General features: G+C 40.1%; 1 protein-coding gene across 4 annotated transcripts; it reads right to left on the reverse strand.

Annotated features, from left to right (window-relative positions):
- Positions 1–820: 820 nt before the first annotated feature.
- LOC105012724 (gonadotropin-releasing hormone II receptor) lies at positions 821–22,807 on the reverse strand. Of its 4 annotated transcripts, XM_034294611.1 has the most exons (8): positions 22,732–22,807; positions 22,459–22,601; positions 22,139–22,223; positions 8,441–8,536; positions 8,327–8,365; positions 7,659–8,202; positions 6,008–6,209; positions 821–5,220 (listed from the first exon to the last, which is right to left on the reverse strand). In XM_034294611.1, exons 4-8 carry the CDS (start codon positions 8,503–8,505, stop codon positions 4,820–4,822), a joined length of 1,251 nt encoding a protein of 416 aa, XP_034150502.1. In that variant the 5' UTR covers positions 8,506–8,536; positions 22,139–22,223; positions 22,459–22,601; positions 22,732–22,807; the 3' UTR covers positions 821–4,819. The 4 variants fall into 4 exon arrangements, with proteins under 4 accessions (XP_034150502.1, XP_034150503.1, XP_034150501.1 ...); XM_034294612.1 differs by lacking the exons at positions 22,139–22,223; positions 22,459–22,601; positions 22,732–22,807 and adding exons at positions 11,948–12,009; positions 12,739–12,784 and having other exon boundaries at positions 8,327–8,370; positions 8,446–8,505; XM_034294610.1 differs by lacking the exons at positions 22,139–22,223; positions 22,459–22,601; positions 22,732–22,807 and adding exons at positions 11,948–12,009; positions 12,739–12,784 and having other exon boundaries at positions 8,327–8,370; positions 8,446–8,536.
- Between the last annotated feature and the right edge of the window lie 3,156 nt (positions 22,808–25,963).

Raw genomic sequence — 25,963 nt, forward strand, 5'->3', positions numbered from 1 at the left:
AAACGTGTCTTCCCTGCGCAAGACCATTAATCCTAGTTGCTCCTGGATCTATATAAATGGATGATCCTCTGGCTGTTACCTAAAAGCCACAGGATGTAGATCCTGAAAGTGAATTTGTTTTGCCTGCTCTGCACACTACCAGTTTGTCCAGGTCCCAAAACTAGCAAAAAAAAGACACAAAGCTAAATCAACCAACAATTGGGTCTTGGATTGGATTACAGAGAGGTAACAAATAATAAGGGCTTCCCCACTGTAATCATATAAAGAAATTGGACTCTCTTAGGAATAGTTTAGAATACTTAGCCTTTGTTCATGCAAACAACTGTATACATGAATACATGTCGTGTATCAACGTTAACAAATTAGAGTACACTCTGTTAGTGCATTTGTAAAGCATTAATAAAGTAAAGGTTATCAATATTAACTGTTTGTTTATGTTTGTTTGTTCTTTGTTCATCATTCGTTCATGTTACCTTCTGGTATTCGTTAATGCTAGTTAATGCATGTACCCTTATCGGAAAGTGTAACCCCAGAGGCTAACATATACTATATATGCCACCCATATGCGCATATGCCACCCATATACTATATATGGGTGGCATATATAGTATATTCATTAAACATTTTTAATGTCCTTTATTGATTTTATGTTTTTTTTTAATGGTTTTCAGCAGTGTTTCTCCTGTGCTTCCAACCTGGAAAAAACATTATATGGTTGAACAGTTGAAACAGAGTGCGTAGTTCTCAGGTGATGGAGCACTGAATTTTATTTTCAATCAAAATTAACACAATTTGACCATATACTAAATGAGGGTCACAACAAACAGAATGCAAAACAATATTATTATGTCTGCATGTTGTATTGATTGTAAAATAGACCACATTTAATAGAATGTTGTCAGATCATGAAATGGCTTTCACATTATATGGGACTTATAACATCTGCTGGTTGGTAGAATCAAGCATCACCATCGATTACTATCAATCAATCAGAAAAATTTGCTGATTTGGACATCTTTTAAGGTATTGTTTAATTTGGGAAAAAAAGAAACAACCCAGCAACATTACAATGATAAATAGAATCTGATACAATAAGGACTATTGAATCTGTGTTATGTTTTTGCTTGTTTCTTAATAGTGGCATTTGCAGATAAGTGACATTAACAAAAAGCGGGTAGTCAATAGCAGGCCAGGAAGGGAAGCAAAGTTTTCAGTAGTGCCCCAAAAAGGCCTGGATGAAAACAGCATTTACTACCCTCAGAAAACTGAAAGATCTGCAAGGCTTTAGATCTTCTGGAAAAACATTCATTCACCACTGTAAACATGCTTCAGTAGACATTGGACTTTAACTATATAGGAACTGTATAGACAGCGAGGTTTAGTTAATAATAATTTGCAACATTCCATATTGAAAAAGTTTAAATTAATATTACGGCACACAGTTAAGTGTTTCCATTGTCTGCCTTGCATTTGCATTTTTGGTCACTTCACATTTGTAAGGACATTCTACAAGTAATAGCATAAAACAGATATGCTGGGAATAAATCAAGTACTTTATTCTTTAGTATACTTAAGACTTCAAGCACACTAGGGCATTTTGAATACGTGCTTCAATAACATTTTGGATAAACACAGAGTAGTAGTTACCCACAGAAAATAAAGAGCAAAGACAAGGTTGTATCAGACTGGCATTCATAGTGAATATCCAGGCAGCCATTGTCAGGTTTTATAGATGTAATTTAATGCCCACCTAGACACGTGAGTGCAGTATGGAACTATATGCTCTTTTAACAGGGTCTATATGGTCACTTGGTCAAAATGATGTCCATTAATTGACACTGGAACTGGAAGCATTGGGAGGGTGAGGTCATTACCTTATGGGTTAATAAACTTGATTGCAAACCATACATAATGTTTCTGATCAAATCAGACCTGTTCCCATTTATCATACTGGCTTTTATTTGGTGTATAATTTGAGACTGGAATTTGTCCAAGATAGTTTCTAAAAGAAAGTAATTGCTTAGCTGACGTTAGCTAGCTCTATCGGAAATCATGCTGGATACATCTTTGTGAAAACTCAGACATTCATTTGAATGTGCTGCACCGGTTAGCAGTGTCCCTGTTTCATATATCTCAGCTGACATTAGCTAGCTATGCTGGTTTTTATGTCTGTCCATCTTCAGGCTGCTCTACCCGATGGTTGAATGTTCCATAAATACCAAAAGTATTATTTGCCTAAAATAATTTAAAAATATATATATATATTTTTCTAATGGTCAAGCCACAAGCAATTTGGACAAAATGAATACACTGTTATCCAATCCCTCATTTCAGTCACTAGTGGATTTGTGCATGCCTGGTCTTAAGTTTGGCAGGTCTTAGCCTAATACTTTTTCATTTTATCATTGACACTGAAAATTCCCCCTCGGGTGTGTGATTGTCCCACCAAGCTATCTAGAGATAAGTGCTCTGTATAAGTGCCTGTTCCATGACTAAAAGGTTTAAAACATTTGTCAGCATTTGCTTGGACACCAACATCCTGGGGTGTATTTTGTACATGTGTGCAGTTTCTAAATGAAGGCCCAGGAGAAGATCCATTGGATGTGGTGCTGTTGTTCACCACTGGACTGTCTGTGCCTCCTTCAGGGATAGCACCGTAGCCATTCATACGGTTTAATGATGCTCAGATTCCACAGACTTCCAAAAGAACACAGACTTGACAATCCTGACATCTAACAAAAAAATCGCCCCCTCTCTTGCTCCATAACATTACGGAGATTTCCACATGAATTTCTTCACTGGTGGGTAAGTAATACTGCGAAATGCTGTTTTTCCATTATTAGGGCAGGCACACATTTTAATGTGACCAAAACTGTCTGGATGATGCTTTAAAAGTAAGTGGGAAATTAAGTCTAACATGCTAAAAAACCAAATACCTCTTTAAGATAGCACCAAGTAGTTATTTGAGTAATTTATTTTGGCAAAATCAAAGAAGCTGACTCGCCAAACTTTAATGCTGAAGATCTGATAGGGTTGATTCGTCTTCATACAGACCAATTAGAGGATTGTCAGACTATCATCCGGGATCCAGACAACCATATCTGGACCAATGAAATCCTGGGGACTATGTAAGCCATGAATGACGTAATGACAACAGTTAAATATAGAGACCATCAGGAGTACAGGAGAACACAAGACATTCATAAAACACCAATCTTTTACATTAATCTGTTCCTCATTAAACTATGACCAGTTTCCTAATCACTGGCATGTTTTGTGCATCTAGCTGATAAGTAGTCTCAGTACTGGTGTCTTTTTGTTTAGATTTCCAATCCCTTAGTGACAGTGACTAAAGGGAGGGGAATTTAAGCCAAAGAGACTTGTACCAAGGTTAGCTGATAACATCACAGACACCCATATTGCATTCCCCTTGACTAAAGGAGCCTGCATACTATATTTGATTTGCTCTAAGATCTCAGCTAGGCGAAGTAAACGTGCAGTACTTGCATACTCCCTAAATACACAATGTCAGTATTACATCATTGCCAGTAACACTTCCTAATGTAAGATAACCAGAATGCCTGTCATTTTTACCTTTGTGCACTTCAGACAGCAGAACATAGCCTTTTGCTGCTCACTCCCTACTCCCATTTAAACACGACGAACACTTCCTTAAAGAATCCCATTCGCCATTCCTATTTCTACTGTTGAATAATCACGGATAATTCGGTTCATTGTTTGGCTACTAACTAAAAGTTACCTGAAGACAAAATGGAACCCAAATGGGATAAAACTCTGTCATTTTATAATAGGGTGACTGCGATCAGGGTCTTCAATGCAATCCCATAGTGAAAAGCCATTGTGCAAAGCAATGCGGTGAAATATAAAAAGAAAAACACTAGTTAGCTAGATATTTTCCCATTGAGTCTGGTTCAAATTAATTTGTTGTGTCTTCTGTTACAGGCTGTCGTTACACACAGCAGCTTGGATTTAACTTTGATTTGTGCATCTGAGATGGTACTTGATTGCTTAAAGATGCAGTCTGGGACTTTGGCTATTGACAAAATATTTTTTGTAGAATGTTGTTGTATTATGGTGTAATATGTTGTTGACATGTGCACAAATCACTATTATACCTAGGTTAGCCATGAAATTCCAAGTTTGTTTCCAATTGTTTTTTTTTATGACCTGGGGCACAAATAAGCACACAGGACCTAGTACACAATTTCAGTTACCTTGTTTTGCTCAATAGCACCACTTCAACAACCAGCGCCAAAAAATCACAGACTGCATCTTTAATGTAACCCTAACCCTAACGATCATCTGCAAGTTGGTTGCAACTAGTTGCGACTTTCCAACTTTGTACAACTACTTAAAAGCAACAGCCAAAACAAAGGTTTCTGATACATGATTCTTTCAGAACTCCCTCCAAGCTGTAACTTTGGTTTAGTTGAAATGCTGCTACTTGCAACCGAGAACTGTAAACAAAATAGAGTGAAAACTGCTTCTTGTTGCCCCAGTCTTAGACACTGGAGGTCTTTACCTTTTACAGCTGGCCAGACCCTATTGGAAATACAGGTATAATGGGCGCTGGAATCTTTTCTTTCATTATCTGTGATTTGCATAGCTGGATGTGACACCTGAAATTGTCAAAGGGCCAGTGTTCTTGATCCAGACAAAGCCTAAATCAAGCTCTTTCAATCTTGTCTCCATCGACCACCTTTTTGGTGGAGTAGTTTTAACATGGTTGTGGGTAACGGGCCCTAGAGAGGTCATGGAGTAAATGAGTCTGTATCCCGCAGTTCCACTCAGGCTCAGGTTAACTCGGTTGGTCACCGCTGGGGTTGTCTGACTCTGCCTCTCCGCTTGCCCTGCCTCTCTGACATACGAAGTGGTCCAGGGACCTCGGGGAGATGTTCTGCGATCTGCAGCAGCAGGCGACCACATCAGCCAGGTCTGCCCGGAAGGACGGCGTGTAGAAGCCGTAGATCAACGGGTCACAGCATGTGTTCAGGTTGCCAAAGACAAAGAGGGCATGGTGGACGTACTCGGGCGTCTCCTGGAGCATGGCCGGCTGGAACCAGTACCAGATGCCCAGAATGTAGTACGGAGTCCAGCAGATAACGAAAGACGCCACTATCACAATGGTCATCTTCAGGGTCTTCATGCGTGCCTTTGGGATGATGTCGGTGCCGCTTCGCCTCAGGCATGGTTCTCCACCTGTGGTGATAACGTACATACATAACGGTCCTGTGAGCGATCTGACCATGTGACCTGAAGAGTACCTGACTGATTGATTAATTTGCGTTGAATGTACAAGAAGCGAGTCTAGGCCAGGTTTGTCTAATCACAAACCCATGACGCGTGTGGCAAGGACTAGCCGTCATCACTGACCACAGCAGCAAATGTAGTCGCCTGCTGATGATTCATTCCCAGGTGAGCTAAACGCGTTACTGCTTTAATCTCTGTTGAATCAAAAAGGGCAATTCGTACAGATGCTAATCTAAAATTGAGACAGGGTGAGATCACTTTAAGAAAGATGCGAAATCCCTTTTTGGACACAGTGTGTTTTTGGAGGCGCTTGGCAATTTTATTAACATAGTTATGTGACCAGAGTGCATCTGATAATTCTCCGAATGACTGGATAATGAAATTAAGATCTATGAATATGCAGGAAAGAGCATCTACGAATGCAGATTCAAGGATATTGACAATCTGGAATTATCCAGTATGACGGAAGTCTCTGAGATCCCTTTAAATGTGTTTTTAACATTCCAAAAATATTATAGAACAATGCTTTGCTGTTACCCTCAAAAGGTGAAAGTAAACAAAGTATGGGTGGTTGGCTTCTGCTTTTTGTAGTAACTAAATGCAATGAACAACTGTTTGTTTACATGACAAATAGACCAATCAAAGGAACACAAATACTTAATAAGGTAAGGCCGGCATTTAATTATTACTGTTCTGTGTTCAGTAGATCAGGCACAGTAGTATATGTATAACACACCTTTGTCTTTGGGCATCTGACGGCTGATCTCAACTAGGATACGAGTGTAGCAGAAGCTCATTACTAGCAGGGGGACCACGTAAAGAGTGACAAAGTGAAACATGTTGTAGACTGTCTCCTGCCAGCGTTGGTGGAAGCTTCCATGCGTCACACACTGAGTGAATTCCACTCCCTCGGCTTTAATTGCTCGAAAGATGAACAACTATTAGACAAAGAGAAACAAGATGGAAGTGATAAGTCTTTAGAAAGGTTAGGTATTTACATAAATGAATTTGTTAAGTGCACATGTTCGTAGTTTTCACAAAGGTGTCAAAACGCCCATGCAGTTACACAGTGGCAAGAAATGCTGCTTTTACAGAAGAAACTTATAGAAACCTAGAGACAGGCCCATTTTCATTTGGCGTTTTGATACCAACAACTACATTTGAGCTTGCAGGTGCCCGACTTGCCACAAGGGGTCACAAGAGCAAACCTAGTGCAATTGATGGAGCATCCAAGGTTGGTCTTTTTTTTTGCAACAGATTGTAAATTGTTGGCAGGAAATACAGGAAAATATTAAAAAATATATTACCAAAGCAAAGTACTTTCAGTATGAGAGTGAAATTCCAGACCAACTGTCAGTAAATTTCAAATACATTTCAAATAAATATTTACTTGTGAAAACAATCTCTCTCCCTGGCTTCTCTCCCTACTTGTCATGATAAGTAATCATTGCAATACCTTTTGAATTGAGTTGCTGCTCAATATACAAGTGACCTCCTCAGACAATGTAAGAATTTGGCAATAGCAAAATGTTGTTACTAAGCTGAAAACTGCTTCATCAGCATCCACTTCTGAGCCACTAACCTCACAATCAATAGACAGCTTTTGCTGAGACACATTTTCTTCACAATGCACCAACTTCCCATTTTTGTCAAACTTAGTGCTTGATTAAATCCATTTCCTCTTTTTCAAATGACTGTTAAATGTCAATTGCACTATGACACAGATCTTCTAAGGTCTGGATAGAATTTAGGTATTAATTTTAATGGCAGATTACTGACCCCTACTGGGCCCTTTTGTGAGGACGTGTTAGAGGCCAATTTTAGATTTGGGACCAAGATACCCAAATACCGTCAAACTCAACTCTGGAACTCAAAGCCAGTTACCCTCCATTTTTTTTTAATGCAACCCTCAAATCAGGTACTTATTTTGACCTGGGACACCAGGTGGGTGCAATTAATGCTGAAATAGAACAGAAAAACATTGGGATCCAGTCCTCATAATGTCAGAGTTAAGAACATCTGGCCTAATATTTAGAGTCGAGTGCCATTTATGATTATGAAATGCTACTCAAACCCCCAGATCTGACATGCTACATATATCCATTCTTGTGCTTTTGAGACAGGTACAATAAAAGATTGCTCATGTCGGTCACTGGATATCTTTCTGCTAAATGACTAACATTAAAATGTAAGATTTCCTGCGCAGAACCATTCCAGACATATCTGCAAGAGTGATTCGGGTAAAGTGAAACTACGCTGAATTAAATGTATATCAAGTGTGGAGGACATGTTATTAAGATAGTGGATTTGCAATTAAATCTAATGTGAGTGAACTGCCTTCCACACGTAACAGATACATAACGCAGTAGGTTCTCCCGTACGCCCACCTGTGGCGAGGCCAGGAGCAGGCTGAGGACCCAGGCCACCAGCAGCATCCCCTTGTTCCTGCGCTCCGCGTCCAGTGCATCCAATGGGTGCAGGATGGCGTGGTGGCGGTCCAGGCTGACCACCACCAGGATGAAGGCGGACGAATGCATGGCAAACAGCTTGAGGAAGCACAGCAGCTTGCACATGGTGTCACCGGCGTACCACTGCACGGTGATGTTCCACGCCGCGTCCAGCGGCATCACCACAAACGTCATCACTAGGTCAGCGGAGGCCAGGCTGGCGATGAGGGGCCGGAGGTGAGCGGCCAGTCGGCGGCCGCGGCCCCGCGCCACGCTGATCAGCACGGAAAGGTTGGAGAAGGCAGCGAATACAAAGAGTACCAATGTGGCGGCCACGCGGACGCGGGCCGCGGCCGTGAACGCGGGAGCTTCCCAGTCGTTGGATGATGTTGCAAGGGAGGAGTTAAAGGAGGAGTTCCCCGGTGAGAACATTGGCGAAGATGGCCAAAGAGACAAATTGCCCGACGCCCTGTCATCTGACATCCTGGAGGTAGAAAGGAAGTCAGTCATCATTCCCATCATTTCTTAATCAGTGTTTCCACAAACATTTGTCACAGAATACAGATATCAGCAGCAATCTTGGTATTTATATACGTATTTACACTTACTGTGTTTGTGTGTCTGTTTGCTTAGGTGTGTGTGTGTGTATGGCAGGTGTTTGTGTGTCTATGCCTAGGTGGGTGAGTGTTTATGTGTGTCAAATAGAGATATTCAGCGGTCTGATGGCTTGTGGGTAGGGAATGTCTGCAGGGGCTCCGGTAAAGGTCCCATCTGGCCGAGGGAACATCTGGCAGGGATGTGAGGGGTACTTAATAATGCTGCAAGTTGAGATGCAGCCAGTTAGGACACTCCCAAACATGCAGCAATTCTATTACGATGTGAACCAGTTTGGCATGCCAAATATCTATGGCAATGACCTTAACCCTTACTAAATAACCCTTATAACAGTAATAGTGACCTAATGGCAAACATTTGTAACTTCAGTCAGGTTACATACATTGGCCACAGGACAGTTGATGGTAAACCAGTCAAATATCAACCCCTCCACGAATTCCTTCCAGATGTATCACATCAGCAATAGCATCTGACAACAGTTCTATTTCATTTTGCATTATTGCAAAGTTTAGCTGGAATATGACTCAAATAAATGGCAATCCTAGCCCCATTTCTATTAGATATGCTTTCTAAACAAATTACAGTATATCCATGTGTTAAGATTTCTGCATCCTTAAATTAGGTTTCCAAATGACTAATATTGTTTGATAGCACTAAACAGCATCTTGATGTTTATTTTTAACTGCATATATTGGGTTACTGTCAAATCTTATTTGATAACTTTAGAGTATTTGAATGTCCAGGCTTTTTACTATTGTTTGAATTAATTACATCCTCAGTAAAACTACTTTTATGTAAGTATAAACTTTCAGTACTCTACCCACCTCTGGTCAATTACCCATTCCCATGGGAGGTAAATTAGCATTTCAGAAGGTTACCAGAGCAGAAAAAAACTAGAAAGAGAAAAAGGGCAAGTACATCTTTTTAATTGATCATGACTGGTGAACTATTCAGGGAGAGCACCATAACAAAGGTATGCCTAGATCTGGACTACTACGATGATCATCAGCAAATTCAAAATTGTGAGTGTTTCAAAACAAAGCCTCCAACAGATTAACAGACCATAGATAAGGATTCACAAAGGATTATTCATTTAACGTTTAATTTATATGGGAGTTCTACTGAGACCATACATACTTTTACAGTTGAGATTTGAATTACAGAATTACACAAGTATTACATAAGCACATTTTCTTTCTAAACATCAAACACCTTAATCGGAAATATGGTTCAACAGCTTTCTGAATTTCCTAAATACTCCAAAACATAAAATGTCAGTACTTTTAAATACTTTGGAAGTGTACAAAGGAATTTCCAGTGTTATCCGTCCCTGATGTCTAAAGGATATACAGTGGATATAAAAAGTCTACACACCTGTGTAAATGCCAGGTTTTTGTGATGTAAAAGAACGAGACAAAATTAATTCACTTTTAATGTCACCTATAATGTGATCAATTCAATTGAAAAACAAACTAAAATCTTCGAGATGAAATGAAAAATAAAAACCTTATAATAACCTGGTTATTAGTGTGCATACCCTCTTATAACCGGGGATGTGACTGTGTTCTGAATTAACCAATCACATTCAAACTCATGTTAAATAGAAGTGATTACACACCTGCCATCATTTAAAGTGACACTGATTAATCACAAATCGTTAAACTGTTCTAGTAGGATTTCCCTTTAACTTCCATTTTCTAAGTTGCATCTCAGAGCAAAAGCCATGGTCCGCAGAGAGCTTCCAAAGCATCAGAGGGATCAAATTGTTGAAAGACATCAGTCAGGAGAAGGGTACAAAAGAATTTCCAAAGTATTAGATATACCATGGAACACAGTGAAGACAGTCATCATCAAGTGGAGAAAATATGGCACAACAGACATTACAAAGAATTGGACGTACCTACAAAATTGATGAAAAAACGAGAAGAAAACTGGTCAGGGAGGCTTCCAGAGGCCTACAGAAACATTAAAGGAACTGCAGGAATTTTGGCAAGTACGGGTCATGTGCTACATGTGACAACAATCTCCTGTATTCTTCATATGAATGGGCTATGGGTTAGGGTGGCAAGACGGAAGCCTTTTCTTACAAAGAAAAAAGGTTTGCAAAAAACAAACATCAAGTCCCCCAAAAGCACGTGGGAAAAAGTTTTATGATCGGATGAAACCAAGGTTGAACTGTTTGGCCATATTTCCAAAAGGTATGTTTGGCGCAAAAGCACTACACATCACCCAAAGAACACCCTACCCATAATGATGCATGGTGGTAGCAGCATCATGCTTTGGGGCTGTTTTTCTTCAGCTGGAACCGGGGCCCTAGTCAGGGTGGAGGGAATTATGAACAGTTCCAAATACCAGGCAATTTTGGCACAAAACCTTCATGCGTCCATTAGAAAGCTGAAGAGAAGGTTCACCTTTCAGCATGACAACAACCCAAAGCACACATCCAAATCCACAAAAGCATTGGCTTCACCAGAAGATGAAAGTTTTGGAAGGGCCCAGCCAGAGCCCAGACCTGAATCCAATTGAACATTTGTGGGGTGATCTGAAGAGGGCTGTGCACAGGAGATGTCCTCGCAATCTGACAGATTTGGAGCACTTTTGCGAAGAGTGGGCAAATATTGTCACGTCAAGTTGTGCCATGCTAATAGACTCCTACCCAAAAAGACAGTACTGTAATAAAATCAAAAGGTGCTTCAACTAAGTATTAAGGGTTTAAGGGGGTGCACACTTATGCGACCAGGTTAGTGAGTTGTTTTTTTCCTCAAAGATTTGTTTTTCAATTAAATTGTTCACATTATAGGCCACACTAATCACAAGAACATGGCATTTTAACAGGGGTGTGTATACTTTATTTCCACTGTAGCACTGATGTTAGGTGCAGTAGGGGACTGAATAAAACAAAACAGCATTTGTCAACGTACTTGACATCCGAGAGCCAACCAACTTTGATAGAGAACACTAATGAGTTCTAAAACTGTTGCCTATAATGAAGTGCCGGGCGTAATGTTGAACTGGATCTAACGGCTTTAAGTGTGGTTTCAACAAAACAAGAGGAGAGACCGTGGCTGAGATGAGCAGTCATTAGGGTACATCAACAGATTCAGTATCTCACAGCAAGGTAAAAATATAGTATGAGAGATTTAATAGAACCCGATGACCGATGAGTAAGACACCTGGATGTACTTAACCCTAACATGGTTAGAGCATTAGAAATCTATCATACTGTCCCTGAACAAGGCACTTAAACCTAATTGCTCCCAGTGAGAGAGAATGTGTTCAGAGTCACATTCACAATCTGTTAAAATAAGGTTAATTATGTTTTTTTTACTGAGACTAATGATTTGATATCATGCAGGAAACATGCAATTGAAACCCAGTCAGCCATTCAAAAGAACATTTAGGTTTATTTCATTTTGTCATGGAGAATGTATCAGAAGGATCTGGAGATTTGTATTAATTCATTTAGTTCATTCTAATTTGACTCTAACTATCTTGATTGATCTTTTATCCTTGGATAAGGGACAGCACATTGTGCATCTTGTCGCTCCCTCCTGTGTTTTCAGTTTCTTCTTATAGACTTTCTGCTGTAGATGAATCACTGTGGCTCTAATTACCTTACAATGTATTGAATGCCCCCACGTCACAGCTTGGTTTCACTTCAAGCCACGTCATGAGGCTACCAAAAGGGCAGAGGCAAAATTAAAAGGGCATAACATTACATATGAAAAATGTTAGGCATTGAAAACATGGCAGTGTATAAAAGGGACAGTGGAGAGAGAAAACATGATTTCAGCAGGTTTTTAATCACCTAGCCAATAAAACAATGGTAGACAACAGACTGACTAGATAGTCAATCTTGATAATCCCTTCAATGCTCTCTATAAACATCTCTTACCCATCTTACTCTGATTTAGTCTCTTGCGCATCGGAATAATTGCACACATTTTCCTATCTAGAGCAACTTACATTAATATACAGTATAAATACAGCTCTGGAAAGAATTTAGACCACTGCAGCTTTTTCCTTTCCAAAAAAGTCAAAGAGGAAGGTTTTTAGTGAAGAACAGAAGGGTTAAAATGAAGAGACCACTGCAAATTGAACCTCTGTTCCTCACTCAAAACGTTCCTTTCCCACTTTTTTGGAAAGGAAAAAGGGGCAGTGGTCTCAATTTTTTCCAGAACTGTACATTTAGGACAGGCAATAATTCATCTAACAGCAGTCAGGATACCGTTGGCTAGCACGTGGAGGTCTGACCCTCCAAGGATATGCCTCCCCAGGTCATCACTGACCCACCACCAAACCGGTCATGCTGGATTTAGTTGTAGGCTGCATAATGTTCACCACGGCATCTCCAGACTCTTTCATGTTTGTCACATTTGAAGAGACCAGGCGCCAAATAACAGACCTGCCAATTCTGGTGTTCTCCGTCAAATGCCAATTAAGCTGCATGGTGCTGGGCTGAGAGCTCAGGTCCCACTAGAGGACATCGGGCCCTCATGTCACCCTCATGGAGTCGGCACACCAGTAGCCCGCTGGAGAAGAATCAGTCAGGATGGATAAGTAGAGAGCAATTGTCTGTGGCCACCACCTGCAAAACCATTCCCTTGCTGTTGCCTCTCCAGTGTGTCACGGTTGGTGAAATGGTGGAGATTGAAGGAACCAGGTGCAAGCAGAGTGGCAGTCGATGTTGTGGGTTTTTAATTGAAAATAACACAGCACTTGAAAATGTTACACAAAAGGTATAAACCAAAACGAACCACTCACCACATACATTGACGGACATGGAACAATGACCAACTAGTACTAAGAGCACATGGCTGAACTAAATACACAGGCTAACGAGGAGAACAGAAACAGGTGGGGGCTAAACACAGGTGAAAGGAATATGATAAACTTAAACAAGAACAGGAAGGACCATACAAGGACAAGACAAGTCAAGTCAAGTCAAGGACAAACAGAAGACACGAAGCGGAACGGTCCCATCAGGCTGTGACCGTTACACAGTGCACCTGTTGTCACTTTTATTTGCATCAAAACAGGAGACAATGATTCACAATCACTCGTGCTTCCTAACTGGACAGATCTATATCCCTGATGTTTAGTTGACTTGGTGTTACACTGTGATGATTATGTCTTCCCTTATTTTGTTTGAGCTGTGTTTTTTCAAAATGGGAAGGATGGAAGATCAATATACCTATTGAAAGCTGGGGATGATTAGACAGCTCTGATGGTTCAGATTGGAATTTTAACCAGGACACTGAAGTTAACACTCCTTTACTGTTACGATAAGTGCCGTGGGACATTCAGCCTGGAAACCAATTATATTTCCCATCTGAAAGACCCTATGCAAGGCAATGTCCTGTTCCCCACCCTGGAGCATTGGGACTGATCTCCTATTTCTTCTCTTTCCATAACCATAGCCCCTTCGCCTATCCTTAGCTACATTTACTTTATAACAGCAGCTCCTAAGTTCAGTCTTGAGATGATAAAGAGAGTAAATAAGAGCAAATGAGTGCTTGCTTTCTATCTTACGGATGTGTCGTCATATCAGATACTTTAACCTTGTTTTTGACTGTGGTTGCAACCTCCCTGAATATTCTTAGGGCCAACGCTTTTTGCTAACATAGTGCAAGACCTCCACTGCTCAATTAACTCTGTTTTTTTTAGAACAATCTTTGTCACATCAGTTTTTCTCCCTTTCCCAATCAGCTACATCTAAAATCCTGTCACATATCAACAACTCTTCAACAGATTGGAGAGAGTTTATGATCATCATGTCATCACCAAGACATTCTCCTCCCAGGTTTCCAGCCAACCAGGAAGTCACATAGATCAATGTACCTGACGGCATGTGCAATCACCTGACAACCTTTGTTAGCTTTGCAGGTGAATGCAGCGCTCCCTGGCTGAAGATCGTCTATTTCCCATGGGCTTCTCAGTCACTAAGGTTTTTGCAACATTGTTTAAGGGATTACATTTACATGTACATCTGTTGCAAGTCACAGGTGAATTACGTTACTCAATCCGGTTAAAATAATTACTTAACCATGTATCCTTATATACAGAACAATACAATAAACCCCTAGGCTATCTTGTTGCCATTTTGTCAGTTTGCACGAACATTTCAATGATCAGCCCCACAGGAAAGAGAGTGGGAGGAGGGAGCAACAAGAGAGTTGTATCGAGGGGTGTAAGGAGAGGGAATGAAATGGAGGGATTGAAAATATATGGTGGGGGGGATACAGCAAGGAATAGGCAGAGAAAGAAATGAAGAGGGAGTTAGAGACTGAGATCATGATGGAGGAGGCAAGTGCGAAAGGGAGACCAATGGAAGGAGGAAGAGAGAGGGAGACGCCCAGAGAAAGAGTAAGAAAAGGGCAAAAGAAATAAGGAAGAGAGAAAATTAGATCTTTCTATTATCCCAATCTCATCTGAACCGAATCTCTTGGGTTCAGGGATGAATGGTGATCGCAGCTAAAATTGTTACCTCTCAAGACTTCCAATTTTCTTGTTGTGCAACCGTAAATATAGCTGTGTAACCAATGACTGCTCATCTCAGCCACGGTCTCTCTTCTTGTTTTGTTAAAACCACGCTTAAAGCCGTTAGATCCAGTTCATAACTTCAGCACTTCATTATAGGCAACAGTTTTAGAACTCATTATTGTGTTCTCTATCAGAATGTTGGTTGGCTCTCGGATGTCAAGTATGTTGACAAATGCTGTTTTCTTTAATTGAATCCTTTTACAAATCCTCCTTCTGTACCTAACATCAGTGATACAGTGAATATAAAAAGTCTACACACCCCTGTTAAACTGCCAGGTTCTTGTGATGTAAAAGAATGAGACAAAGATAAATCATTTCAGAACATTTTCCACCTTTAATGTGACCTATAACGTGAACAATTCAATTGAAAAACAAAAAATAAAAAATCTCACAATAACCGGGTTGCATAAGTGTGCACACCCTTAACCCTTTGGCGCGTACGATCACACCAGTGTGATCAATCTAGAGTGGTCCCTGGAGCGTACGATCATACCGGTGTGATTAGAACGTCATGTTTAGAACGCATCATTAGCATACCTAGCTACAAGTAACGTAACAAAGGCTGGTAAAACCGCGCTATTATTTACTCACATTTAGCTCAAACAGTGTTTATAACTTTATTTCCTGATTGTAATTGTTTCAAGACCATACTATGATATTAACAAGGTAGAAAGCATTCAAATCGGGACAAGAAGTGTTACTTACGTACCAACAGACAGCCAACACTAATGCACAAAAACAAATTATATTAGCGACCACTACCGATCAAAACCATTGCAAAAACTTTCTAGAAGTTACGTTCCCCGTTGTATGCATTTTATATAGTTTATTCATTTTCACTGCACTGAATAACTGGTCACGATTTGTTAGCTAATGGGCAGCTGACGTTTGCTAGCGGTTAGCTGACGTTTTTTAGCTAGCTACAGTAATAAATCAACCAACTTTTGCAGCTCTTAGAATTCGAGTCAACGAGAGAAGCTTGCAAAGCAATGCATGTAGTGTTCCTTACCTAGCAAGGTGACTGTTCAAATGCTGGCGTGAGTTCAAATGCTGCAGAGTACTGAAGTCACGTGCAAAAAAACTCACGCTGGGGGGTCGGTAAGGAATATTTGAAACTCACGCGTGAAAAGGTTAAACTAATACTTAGTTGAAGCACCTTTTGATTTTATTACAGCACTCAGTCTTTTTGGTTAGGACTCTGTTAGCCTTAAGAAAAACAACCCCAAAGCATGATGTTGCCACCACCATGCTTCACGTGGGTGTTCTTTGGGTGATGTGCAGTGGTGTTTTTGCGCCAAAAATAACTTTTGGAATTATGGCCAAAAAGTTCAACCTTGGTTTCATCAGACCATAATACATTTTACCACGTGATTTTGGGAGACTTGATGTTTGTTTTTGCAAAATGTTTTTCTTCGTAAGAAAAGGCTTCCGTCTTGCCACCTACCCCATAGCCCATTCATATGAAGAATATGGGAGATTATTGTCACACGGCCAGTACATGCCAGAAATTCCTGCAGTTCCTTAAACGTTGCTGTAGGCGTCTTGGAAGCCTCCCTGACCAGTTTTCTTCTTGTCTTTTCATCAATTTTGGAGGGACGTCCAATTCTTTGTAATGTCTGTTGTGCCATATTTTCTCCACTTGATGATGACTGTCTTCACTGTGTTCCATGGTATATCTAATACTTTGGAAATTCTTTTGTACCCTTCTCCTGACTGATATCTTTCAACAATTTGATCCCTCTGATGCTTTGGAAGCTCTCTGCGGACCATGGCTTTTGCTCTGAGATGCAACTAAGAAAATGTAAGGGAAATCCTACTAGAACAGTTGAACTTTATTTGTGATTAATCAGTGTCACTTTAAATGATTGCAGGTGTGTAATGACTTCTATTTAACATGAGTTTGAATGTGATTGGTTAATTCAGAACACAGCCACATCCCCAGTTATAAGAGGGTATGCACACTTATGCAACCAGGTTATTATAAGGTTTTTATTTTTCATTTTTCCACCTCGAAGATTTCAGTTTGTTTTTCAATAGAATTGTTCACATTATAGGTCACATTAAAAGTGGTCTCATTCTTTTACATCACAAAAACCTGGCATTTACATTGGTGTGTAGACTTTTTATATCCACTGTATATCCTTTAGACATATCACTTTGCAACTTGCAACATTTAGACTTATCACACTTATGCAACCAGGTTATTGTAAGGTTTATATTTTTCATTTCCCCCCCTCGTTTGTTTTTCAATTGAAATATTCACATTATAGGTCACATTAAAAAGTTCTGACATGATTCATCTTTGTCTCATTCTTTTACATCACAAAATCCTGGCATTTTCACAGGGGTGTGTAGTCTTTTTATATCCACTGTAAGCATATAACATGAAATGGCAAAGGGGCTTTTAGAATACAGAAAAGTGTCCAGAGAAAACTAGAACATGGGTCTGCAATGCAGGATAACTTCAGAATCAAGTTTTTTTTTCTGTGACAAGTGCATTATGGGAAACAAATCATACAATAATTGGTCAAAAACACTTATGAACAGTAGCTAGCTGTAACAATTTACTATAATGAGAGACAGTATGTGTATTCCCCATTGTGTTTCTATGTACCACACAATTTCTAACATAGGTCATTACATTTTAAATATAACTGCTGTATGATTCCTAGTATGGCCATCTTTAAAAAATTCCATATGTTAACTTAGCAAACAATGATTGGCTTAGACTTTAATGCGATATTATTAGATTTCTGCAATTGACTTGCTTTATAACATCTTGTGGATATTCTCAGCTCTTTAATTAAAACTGGACCCTGTGGGTTTGCAGGTTCACTGATCTTGGAGGACTTACATCATCAATGATCGATATATTGAGCTGTTCCGGTTCACTAGCATCCCAGGAACTTGAACCTCACAGGCTGTACTGTCCTGAAACTATGCCCAAAGCCTCTCTTTTTCTCCTTTCTCTCAAATGAAATTTGCATGGCCCAACACGTTTATTATGGTTGAAGAAGTGCTTGACTTGTGCCTGAGTTCTCTGGAGTGGTTTAGCATGCCTTCAATTGTTCTCAAACACAGCAGCAAAGACAATGTTGATCAAAGCAAATGAGAGAGGGCATTCACTTCAAGCTTTCCGCAGAATGGATAATTGTAAATAGACATATTTAGTTGTTAGATACCACTATGGAAGCAGAAACGTACATGGCTGTACCACACCAGGCCACTATCCATTAAATATTGATGAGAATCTACTATATTAGAAAAATGCAGTGTAAAATGTATTGTATCACCTTTTAGGTGACTTTGAAAGCTTTTCCTTACTCTCATATGAAATTGTCTCGGACACTCAAGTCCAACAAGTAAAATATGTCAACATTTCAGGGAGGGTATGCGTGCCTGTAATTTCATAAGTGGCACAGTATAATTACATTAGCTTCTTTAACATATCTGTGCTGACAGATTCTTTTGAAGATTTTCCCTTGTGGACTGGAAGGAGAACTGTAATCACTGACCCAGCCATGCTGTGAGGCCGATGGCTAGGTCTCGGATATTTACATACTTTCAACAATAGCAGTTAAAACACACCCTTAGTACTTCAAGTACTTTCGGTGGACACATTTAGAATAAAACATAAAAATATGTATTATACTTTATAGACACCAAAATACATATTTTCAGGCCATTGAAAATATGGATTTCCAGAAGGTGGAACATGCTTCTTCTTCAGACAGTGAGATCTGGTGCTTTTTAGTAGTCAAATTAAAGGTGAAAATCAGTTTTAGGTAGCTAGCTAATGCTTACGTGGCTTCCATGAAGTTGTTCCATTGCCAACCCAAAAGTAAAAAGCATTTCCCTGGTATTTGTATTGTATGGTTGGGTTAGTTTTTGCGAGTAAACAGACCTTTTTCTAAGGATGTTTGTGTTGTTTTATTTTGGTAGTGAGACAAATGACATACTCTCAGATTGGAGAAAATAGCACTTTTTAGAGCAAGTCTCACGTTATTGACATGATATGCTTGGTAAAGAAATGCAGAACATTAAATGTTTGGGGAAGGGGTTCATAAAACTGATACCTATTGGGGGAAATGCTACAACATTACTCAAAAGATTACCCTTTTGCTAGATTGATAAATTCAGTCATCGCAAAAAAGAGAAACATTTCTGTCACCCTAAAAGTACTGGAAGCAATGCAATTCTAATGCAAATCCAGTTGTGTGTTGAGTACTGCAGGTCAGATGCCTTTATTGTTTTGAATATTTACCATACACTATCCTTGAACAGAGCATGTGTGTCTTTGTATGCAGAGGACTCAATATTATACACATTAGCAAGAACATTAAAACAGTTAATGAATATTGTAAAAGAGCTCCATTCAGTTCTAGAATCAACAATAAAACAACAAGCATTGTACTTGGGACAAATCCCTCCATCTACTCTTAGCCTTATCTATATCTGTTTAGCGGTTATCGAGCATGTGGATGAAACTAGACTGTTGGTTATTACCCTACATTGCAGGCTAACATACAGATGTAATTGTTTCTAAGATGGGAATAATACTATCTGTGGTGAGGAAGAGAACATTTTCTTGAAATTTCAGTCAACATGACAATGATCACTTGGTTTGCACTCAGACTCTGCAGCATTTAGCACCTCTGTCACAAGAGTCCTGATTAGTAAATAAAGCTATATAGAAGATACACATTTTGCGCAAGTGCATGAAATACAAAGTCCCCCTCCCTGGTTGACTTGCCTTGAAATGTATTTGTGGTTTCTTCTTCAGTTTTCTGATTGGTTCAGAGGTCTAGCGATTGAGCAAGGCTAATCGCTAAAGTCTAAGCGCTAGCCATAGGATAGGCTGACACTTATCAGGATAGTTGCTCAATGCCCCTAAAGTCAAGCCTAAAAAAATACAACAAAATTGAATCAGCACCTCTGTCACCAGTCTAAAGAAAAACTGCATCTGAGTTTCACGAAGCTATTATGGCAGGGCTTCCGTTCAGGAACTGCTTGTTTCTAAAGCCAACTTACAAAGATAAATAATTTGGTGTAAGGAAAACCTGGACCCCTAAGCAATAATAATATAGTCTTGTATAACAGCCAAAGATGATGAGGCTTTTTTACAGGACCAGATGCACCCTATGCTTCGAACACTGTTCCCTCAGGCTAAACAAATCAACAGTGGTTTTATAAACATCAGGATGACGTCAAATGCATCCATGGCCTCACCAACCACCAAATATGAACAACACTGAACCGTTATGGAAAGTTCTGGAGCACACTGTACAAAGTGCTCTGCCACCTGGGAGCCCCCGCCCCCATCCCTTAAAGAACTGGAGGCTTTATTTCTTGAGGAATGGTGCAATATCCCACTAACAGTTCAGGACTTGTATGACAGCATTCTGTGAAGGATTGGAGCCGTTCTGAAGGCGAAGGTTGGTCTCATTTGGGATCAGGGGCCATTTAATACCAATTTGTAAAAAATAAAATAATCAACAGTAATTGGAAGTTCATTTACCAAACCAAAGGAGTTACTATAATATAGTTCCAGGATAGTATATTGATGAAGATTATTATAGATGGACCTTTTGATAATGGTCATCACTCTTTTCATATTATTCTTTGACACATTACAATTCCAAGTAAATCAAAATTCTGATATTTGTTATTGATTTGGATATGATTGTTATAATATCTCCATAAATTTATTCTGAGATGGAAAATTACAGATTAACTATATTTGCGGACGTCTGTTTTAGAAGAAACATGTTAGGCATAGCCTTATACAAGAGAACCCGTTATCTTCTGTATCTCCCATTCACTCACAGAGGTATTGTGCACCATTCATTTTCAGACCACCACAGATTTGGCTACTGACTTAAATCCTCAGAGGTGTTACTTTCTCATGGAAAATGAATGTGGATTGATGAGGACTGCAATCTCAAGCAGGCCAACAGAATTTATGATGGATTCCTGGTTTCTCTTTACTATTCAATTACTGCATTCAATTGGTTACAACAGTGTGGACCCATGTTCCCTAACAGCATGATTTAAAATGTACAGTACCATAAATGCTTCACATTCCAGGAGACTACCTTATGACGCTGATTAAGAGAAGGCCAAAAGTGTGCAAAACTGTCATTAAGGCAAATGGCGGGTGCTTTGAATAATCTACAATATCAAATATATTGTGATCTGTTTAACACCTTTTTTTGGTTGCTACGTGATTCCATATGTGTTATTTTATAGTTTTGATGTCTTCATGATTATTCTAAACGGGAAATAGTGAAACTAAAGAAATACCCTTGAATGAGTAGATGTGTCCTAAATTTTGACTGGCAATTTTTTTTCTCAATGTAGGCTCAATAATTTCAGAGCAGGAACTCAATTGCAATTATTTAACTATATTTGAGTTTAAAGACATCCTCTATTTCCCGTGGCAATAGAAAATTAGAATAGAACAAATGGAAGACAATCTGTGTGAACTGAGAGCGTTTTGGGTGTTCTTAGAAGAAATTCAGCCTGTAACATTTGGTCCTCTAGTAAAGCTAACGGACCATTGTTGTACCCATACTATATTCTTCAATCAAGCATTAACGGTCCGAAGTTCAATAAAATAATTATACATTTCGATAGGCTAAATTAGATCTTCCGTTACGGACCGTGTGCCTCGTCTATGCCGTAATCCTTCCCACTGTAACATAATTGGCTGGGCACACTAAAACCAGCAACTTATCATCACTATGGGAAGGATACAGAAAAGTATCCCCGGGCAACAGGATACCTACCATCAGAGACTCACCCGATGTTGAGCTTGCAGGATTGGTTAAAATTGAAATGTTATCTAATACCTCAAAAAGACTTGAGAGTGCGAGAAAAGCGTTGTGCAACTGCTAAAAAGTTGTTTACCTTACTCAAATGTGTTTTACAAATAACTTAGACGAGTCAACATGCTTTGTAATTTATGTAGATTAAGTTAGTCGATCGTATTTATCATTATGTTGCCGCTGTCCGCTGCATGTGTCCCATACTCAACCTCTCCTACAAGCATGCACAACGTCCTAAAGACCTGATAGTCAATGAGTCTATGTAGCAGACAATAACATAGGTTATGTGACAGATGTTAGTGAACCTGTATTTGTCCTTTCCAATAGTTTAATGTCAAACCCCAAAATATAGATTTACAGTAGTCTATAGTTAGAAAATGCAACCCAAGTGACAAATAACACAAGCATTCTCTTAACAGAAAGATGCATTCTTACCCGGTCAATTTTTAGATGACAAAATTGAAAGTCCGATGGGTCTCCTCTAATTCACCAAATCACTCCTCTTCCAAGTTGGCCTACTCTAAAATAAAATCGTGAGACAATCTTTTTCAGATAGGATTCTGCAGATCCTATGGTTCAATCAGCAATGCTCGTGGTCACACGGTGCTGAATACCTTGCCCTAATAAGTCTGTCACAGTATTCCACACCTGTCCAAACTTACTTATCTAGAAACAATTCAGAAGGAATGAGTTCATACATGGACTAAAATGTGCGCCGAAAGAAGGACGCGCATAGCCCTGCGACAAATACCAACCTGTCAGCATGGAGAGGAGCTGTCCAGAAATCAAATGCTGAAGCGTTACTTTTCAATCATGTCGCGCAAACGGGTTTTATCACGTCCATCTTAAAATCCATCAACATTGAAGTTTCATGTAAAAAAAAATATTTAAAAGCTCCCTGTAAAATATAGAATTAATAAGGGATTACAATTCAATCCCAGTTCAATTTATCAGGAGTAGAGAAAAACGACATGCATACTGGTAGTTTATTCTTCCAGTAAGAAATTGTGAAATATATTGCCAAATACCTCTACAGCCTACAGTCCGATATTTGAGGGAACTATTTCAGTCTTATCTCACCCACACGTCTACCCTCTCCGTATGCTTTCCCTCACCCTTAACACTACCATCGTCATTCGCCAATGACATCTGTTCAGGGGCGACTGGTCATTATGGGCAGGTGGGGCACAGCCCCACCTGTTGTCAACAGAAAGAACTGCAACAAAATTATATTATTTGTATTTCTCAAACATTACTTCTTATAATTAATTATCTATGAATATAACATCTTCCTAATTTATATATCATTTTTGTTAGGATTTTATTTCATGTTCATTGGTCCCTGCCTTGCTGCTTCAGACTGCGTTCTGCCAATTCAAGTTCGCATCAGTAGGCCACAGGCTAAGCGTGAATGTGGGGCTAGCCCCTCCCTCCCTCACAATGCAATGTACATTGTACGTGTGAAAATATGAATATGCATGCTCAGAATGTTTGTGTGATCAATATAGATAAAACGAATTTGATGCCAAGTGGAGCTGACAGCCGGTAGCTCCACTACAGCGTCATTTCGTATTTCAGACCTGATTGGCTGTCTGTCTGTCTGGCGCCAACATTAGTTGGTAAGGAGAGCGAGGAGGGTAGATTTTCTTAGCTAGCTTGTTAGCTTCACAAATGTGAAACCGCACTGCAGGGGCATGACAAGTCAGTGGACTCCCTGAATCCTGGAATTTTCTGATGCATTTTTGAGACTACAGTGGGGAGAACAAGTATTTGATACACTGGCGATCTTGCAGGTTTTCCCACTTACAAAGCATGTAGAAGTCTATAATTTTTATCATAGGTACTCTTCAATTGTAAGTGACGGAATCTAAAACAAAAATCCAGAAAATCACATTGTATGATTTTTAAGTAATTAATTTGCATTGTATTGCATGACATAAGTATTTGATACATCAGGAAAGCAGAACTTAATATTTGGTACAGAAACCTTTGTTTGCAATTAACAAGATCATACGTTTGCTGTAGTTCTGCAACAGGGATTTTGGCCCATTCCTCCCTACAGACCTTCTCCAGATCCTTCAGGTTTCAGGCCTGTCACTGGGCATTACGGACTTTCAGCTCCCTCCAAAGATTTTCTATTGGGTTCAGGTCTGGAGACTGGCTAGGCCACTCCAGGACCTTGAGATGCTTCTTACGGAGCCACTCCTTAGTTGCCCTGGCTGTGTGTTTCGGGTCGTTGTCATGCTGGAAGACCCAGCCACGACCCATCTTCAATGCTCTTACTGAGGGAAGGGGGTTGTTGGCCAAGATCTCGCGATACATGGCCCCATCCATCCTCCCCTCAATACGGTGCAGTCGTCCTGTCCCCTCTGCAGAAAAGCATCCCCAAAGAAAGATGTTTCCACCTCCATGCTTCACGGTTGGGATGGTGTTCTTGGGGTTGTACTCATCCTTGTTTTTCCTCCAAACACAGCGAGTGGAGTTTAGACCAAAAAGCAAAATTTCTGTCTCATCAGACCACATGACCTTCTCCCATTCCTCCTCTGGATCATCCAGATGGTCATTGGCAAACTTTAGATGGGCCTGGACATGCGCTGGCTTGAGCAGGGGGACCTTGCGCTGCAGGATTTTAATCCATGACGGCGTAGTGTGTTACTAATGGTTTTTTCTTGAACTTCTTCCATTTTCTAATAATTGCGCCAACAGTTGTTGCCTTCTCACCAAGCTGTTTGCCTATAGTCCTGTAGCCCAACCCAGCCTTGTGCAGGTCTACAATTTTATCCCTGATGTCCTTACACAGCTCTCTGGTCTTGGCCATTGTGGAGAGGTTGATGTCTGTTTGATTAAGTGTGTAGACAGGTGTCTTTTATACAGGCAACGAGTTCAAACAGGTGCAGTAAATACAGGTAATGAGTGGAGAACAGGAGGGCTTCCTAGAAAAACTAACAGGTCTGTGAGAGACGGAATTTTTACTGGTTGGTCGGTGATCAAATACCTAAGTCATGCAATAAAATGCAAATTAATTATTTAAAAATCATACAATGTGATTTTCTGGATTTTTGTTTTAGATTCCGTCTCTCACAGTTGAAGTGTACCTATGATAAAAATTACATGCTTTGTAAGTAGGAAAACCTACAAAATTGGCAGTGTATCAAATACTCCCCACTGTTTGTGTGAGGGCAATTAGAGACTTCAGAGGCACTATGACGCTCAGCCCATCTTCAAAGGGATATCTAGCACTGTAGAAAATGAACTGTTAGACTGTATGAATGAAGTGTACAGGGAGGAGATAGCCAAGCAAGTGGACGAGACATAATTTGTTGCCATACAGGCAGATGAGACAATTGATGTCTCCTGTAAATCACAAATGGTGGTTGTGTTGCGATACATGTTGCCTAACAATACAGTGACAGAGAGGTTTTTGGAGTTTGTGGAAGTCAAAGATAAAACAGGACTCGGCCTCTCAAATAGCATCAAGGGTGTGCTGGAACCACTGAGGCTGGGAGAAAAGCTGATCGCTCAGACTTATGATGGTGTGGCTGTAATGAGTGGAAACCTCAGAGGGGTACAGACGCTAATGAAAGAGACATACCCACATGCCCAGTTTGTTCACTGTTATGCTCATCAGAACCTGACCTAGCAGCAACTTTGTTCAACAAGGATGAGCATCCTGAAGGGGTTTTTTTCAGATTTAACTGCTTTTGCCACCTTTTTCTCTGGCACTCCAAAACGTGTTGCGGCACTTGCTGAGTCAACACAGAGACGCATTCCAAGGCCACTCGCTGTGCAATGGAACTTTAAAAGTAGAACTGTCAATGCAGTTTGGGAAAACCACGCTGCGCTGCTCCTGTGTGTGGAGGACATACGCACACAACCAGGATGGATGAGGCCACCATAAGTGAGGCATTTGGCCTGTCAAAAAAACTCTGGGACAGAGCCTTTCTGCAGCTGCTGGATTTTTTTTTCTTCCTTGTGCCAGAGGTTGATGTTTTATTCAACACTCTGCAAAAACGGAGCATCGATGCATCTGGGATTAACAGTGTGCTCACCTGTTTCAAGGAAAATGTCCAGAATATGCGGAAGCAAAACTGATGAATGGGCTGCCACCGTTCATGATGGAACAAACGAGCCAGGCCGACGAGTAACCAACACAGTGCCGGTGATGAAGGAGGCATGTGACATAGTCATCTCCAAGGTAGAGCTGAGGTTTTTACAAAGAGACCACCTGATCGCTGCCAAGCTGGTTGACAGCTCGCTCTT

The sequence above is a fragment of the Esox lucius genome, chromosome 10, assembly GCF_011004845.1.
Source record: "Esox lucius isolate fEsoLuc1 chromosome 10, fEsoLuc1.pri, whole genome shotgun sequence".
NCBI classification, from domain to species: Eukaryota; Metazoa; Chordata; class Actinopteri; order Esociformes; family Esocidae; genus Esox; species Esox lucius.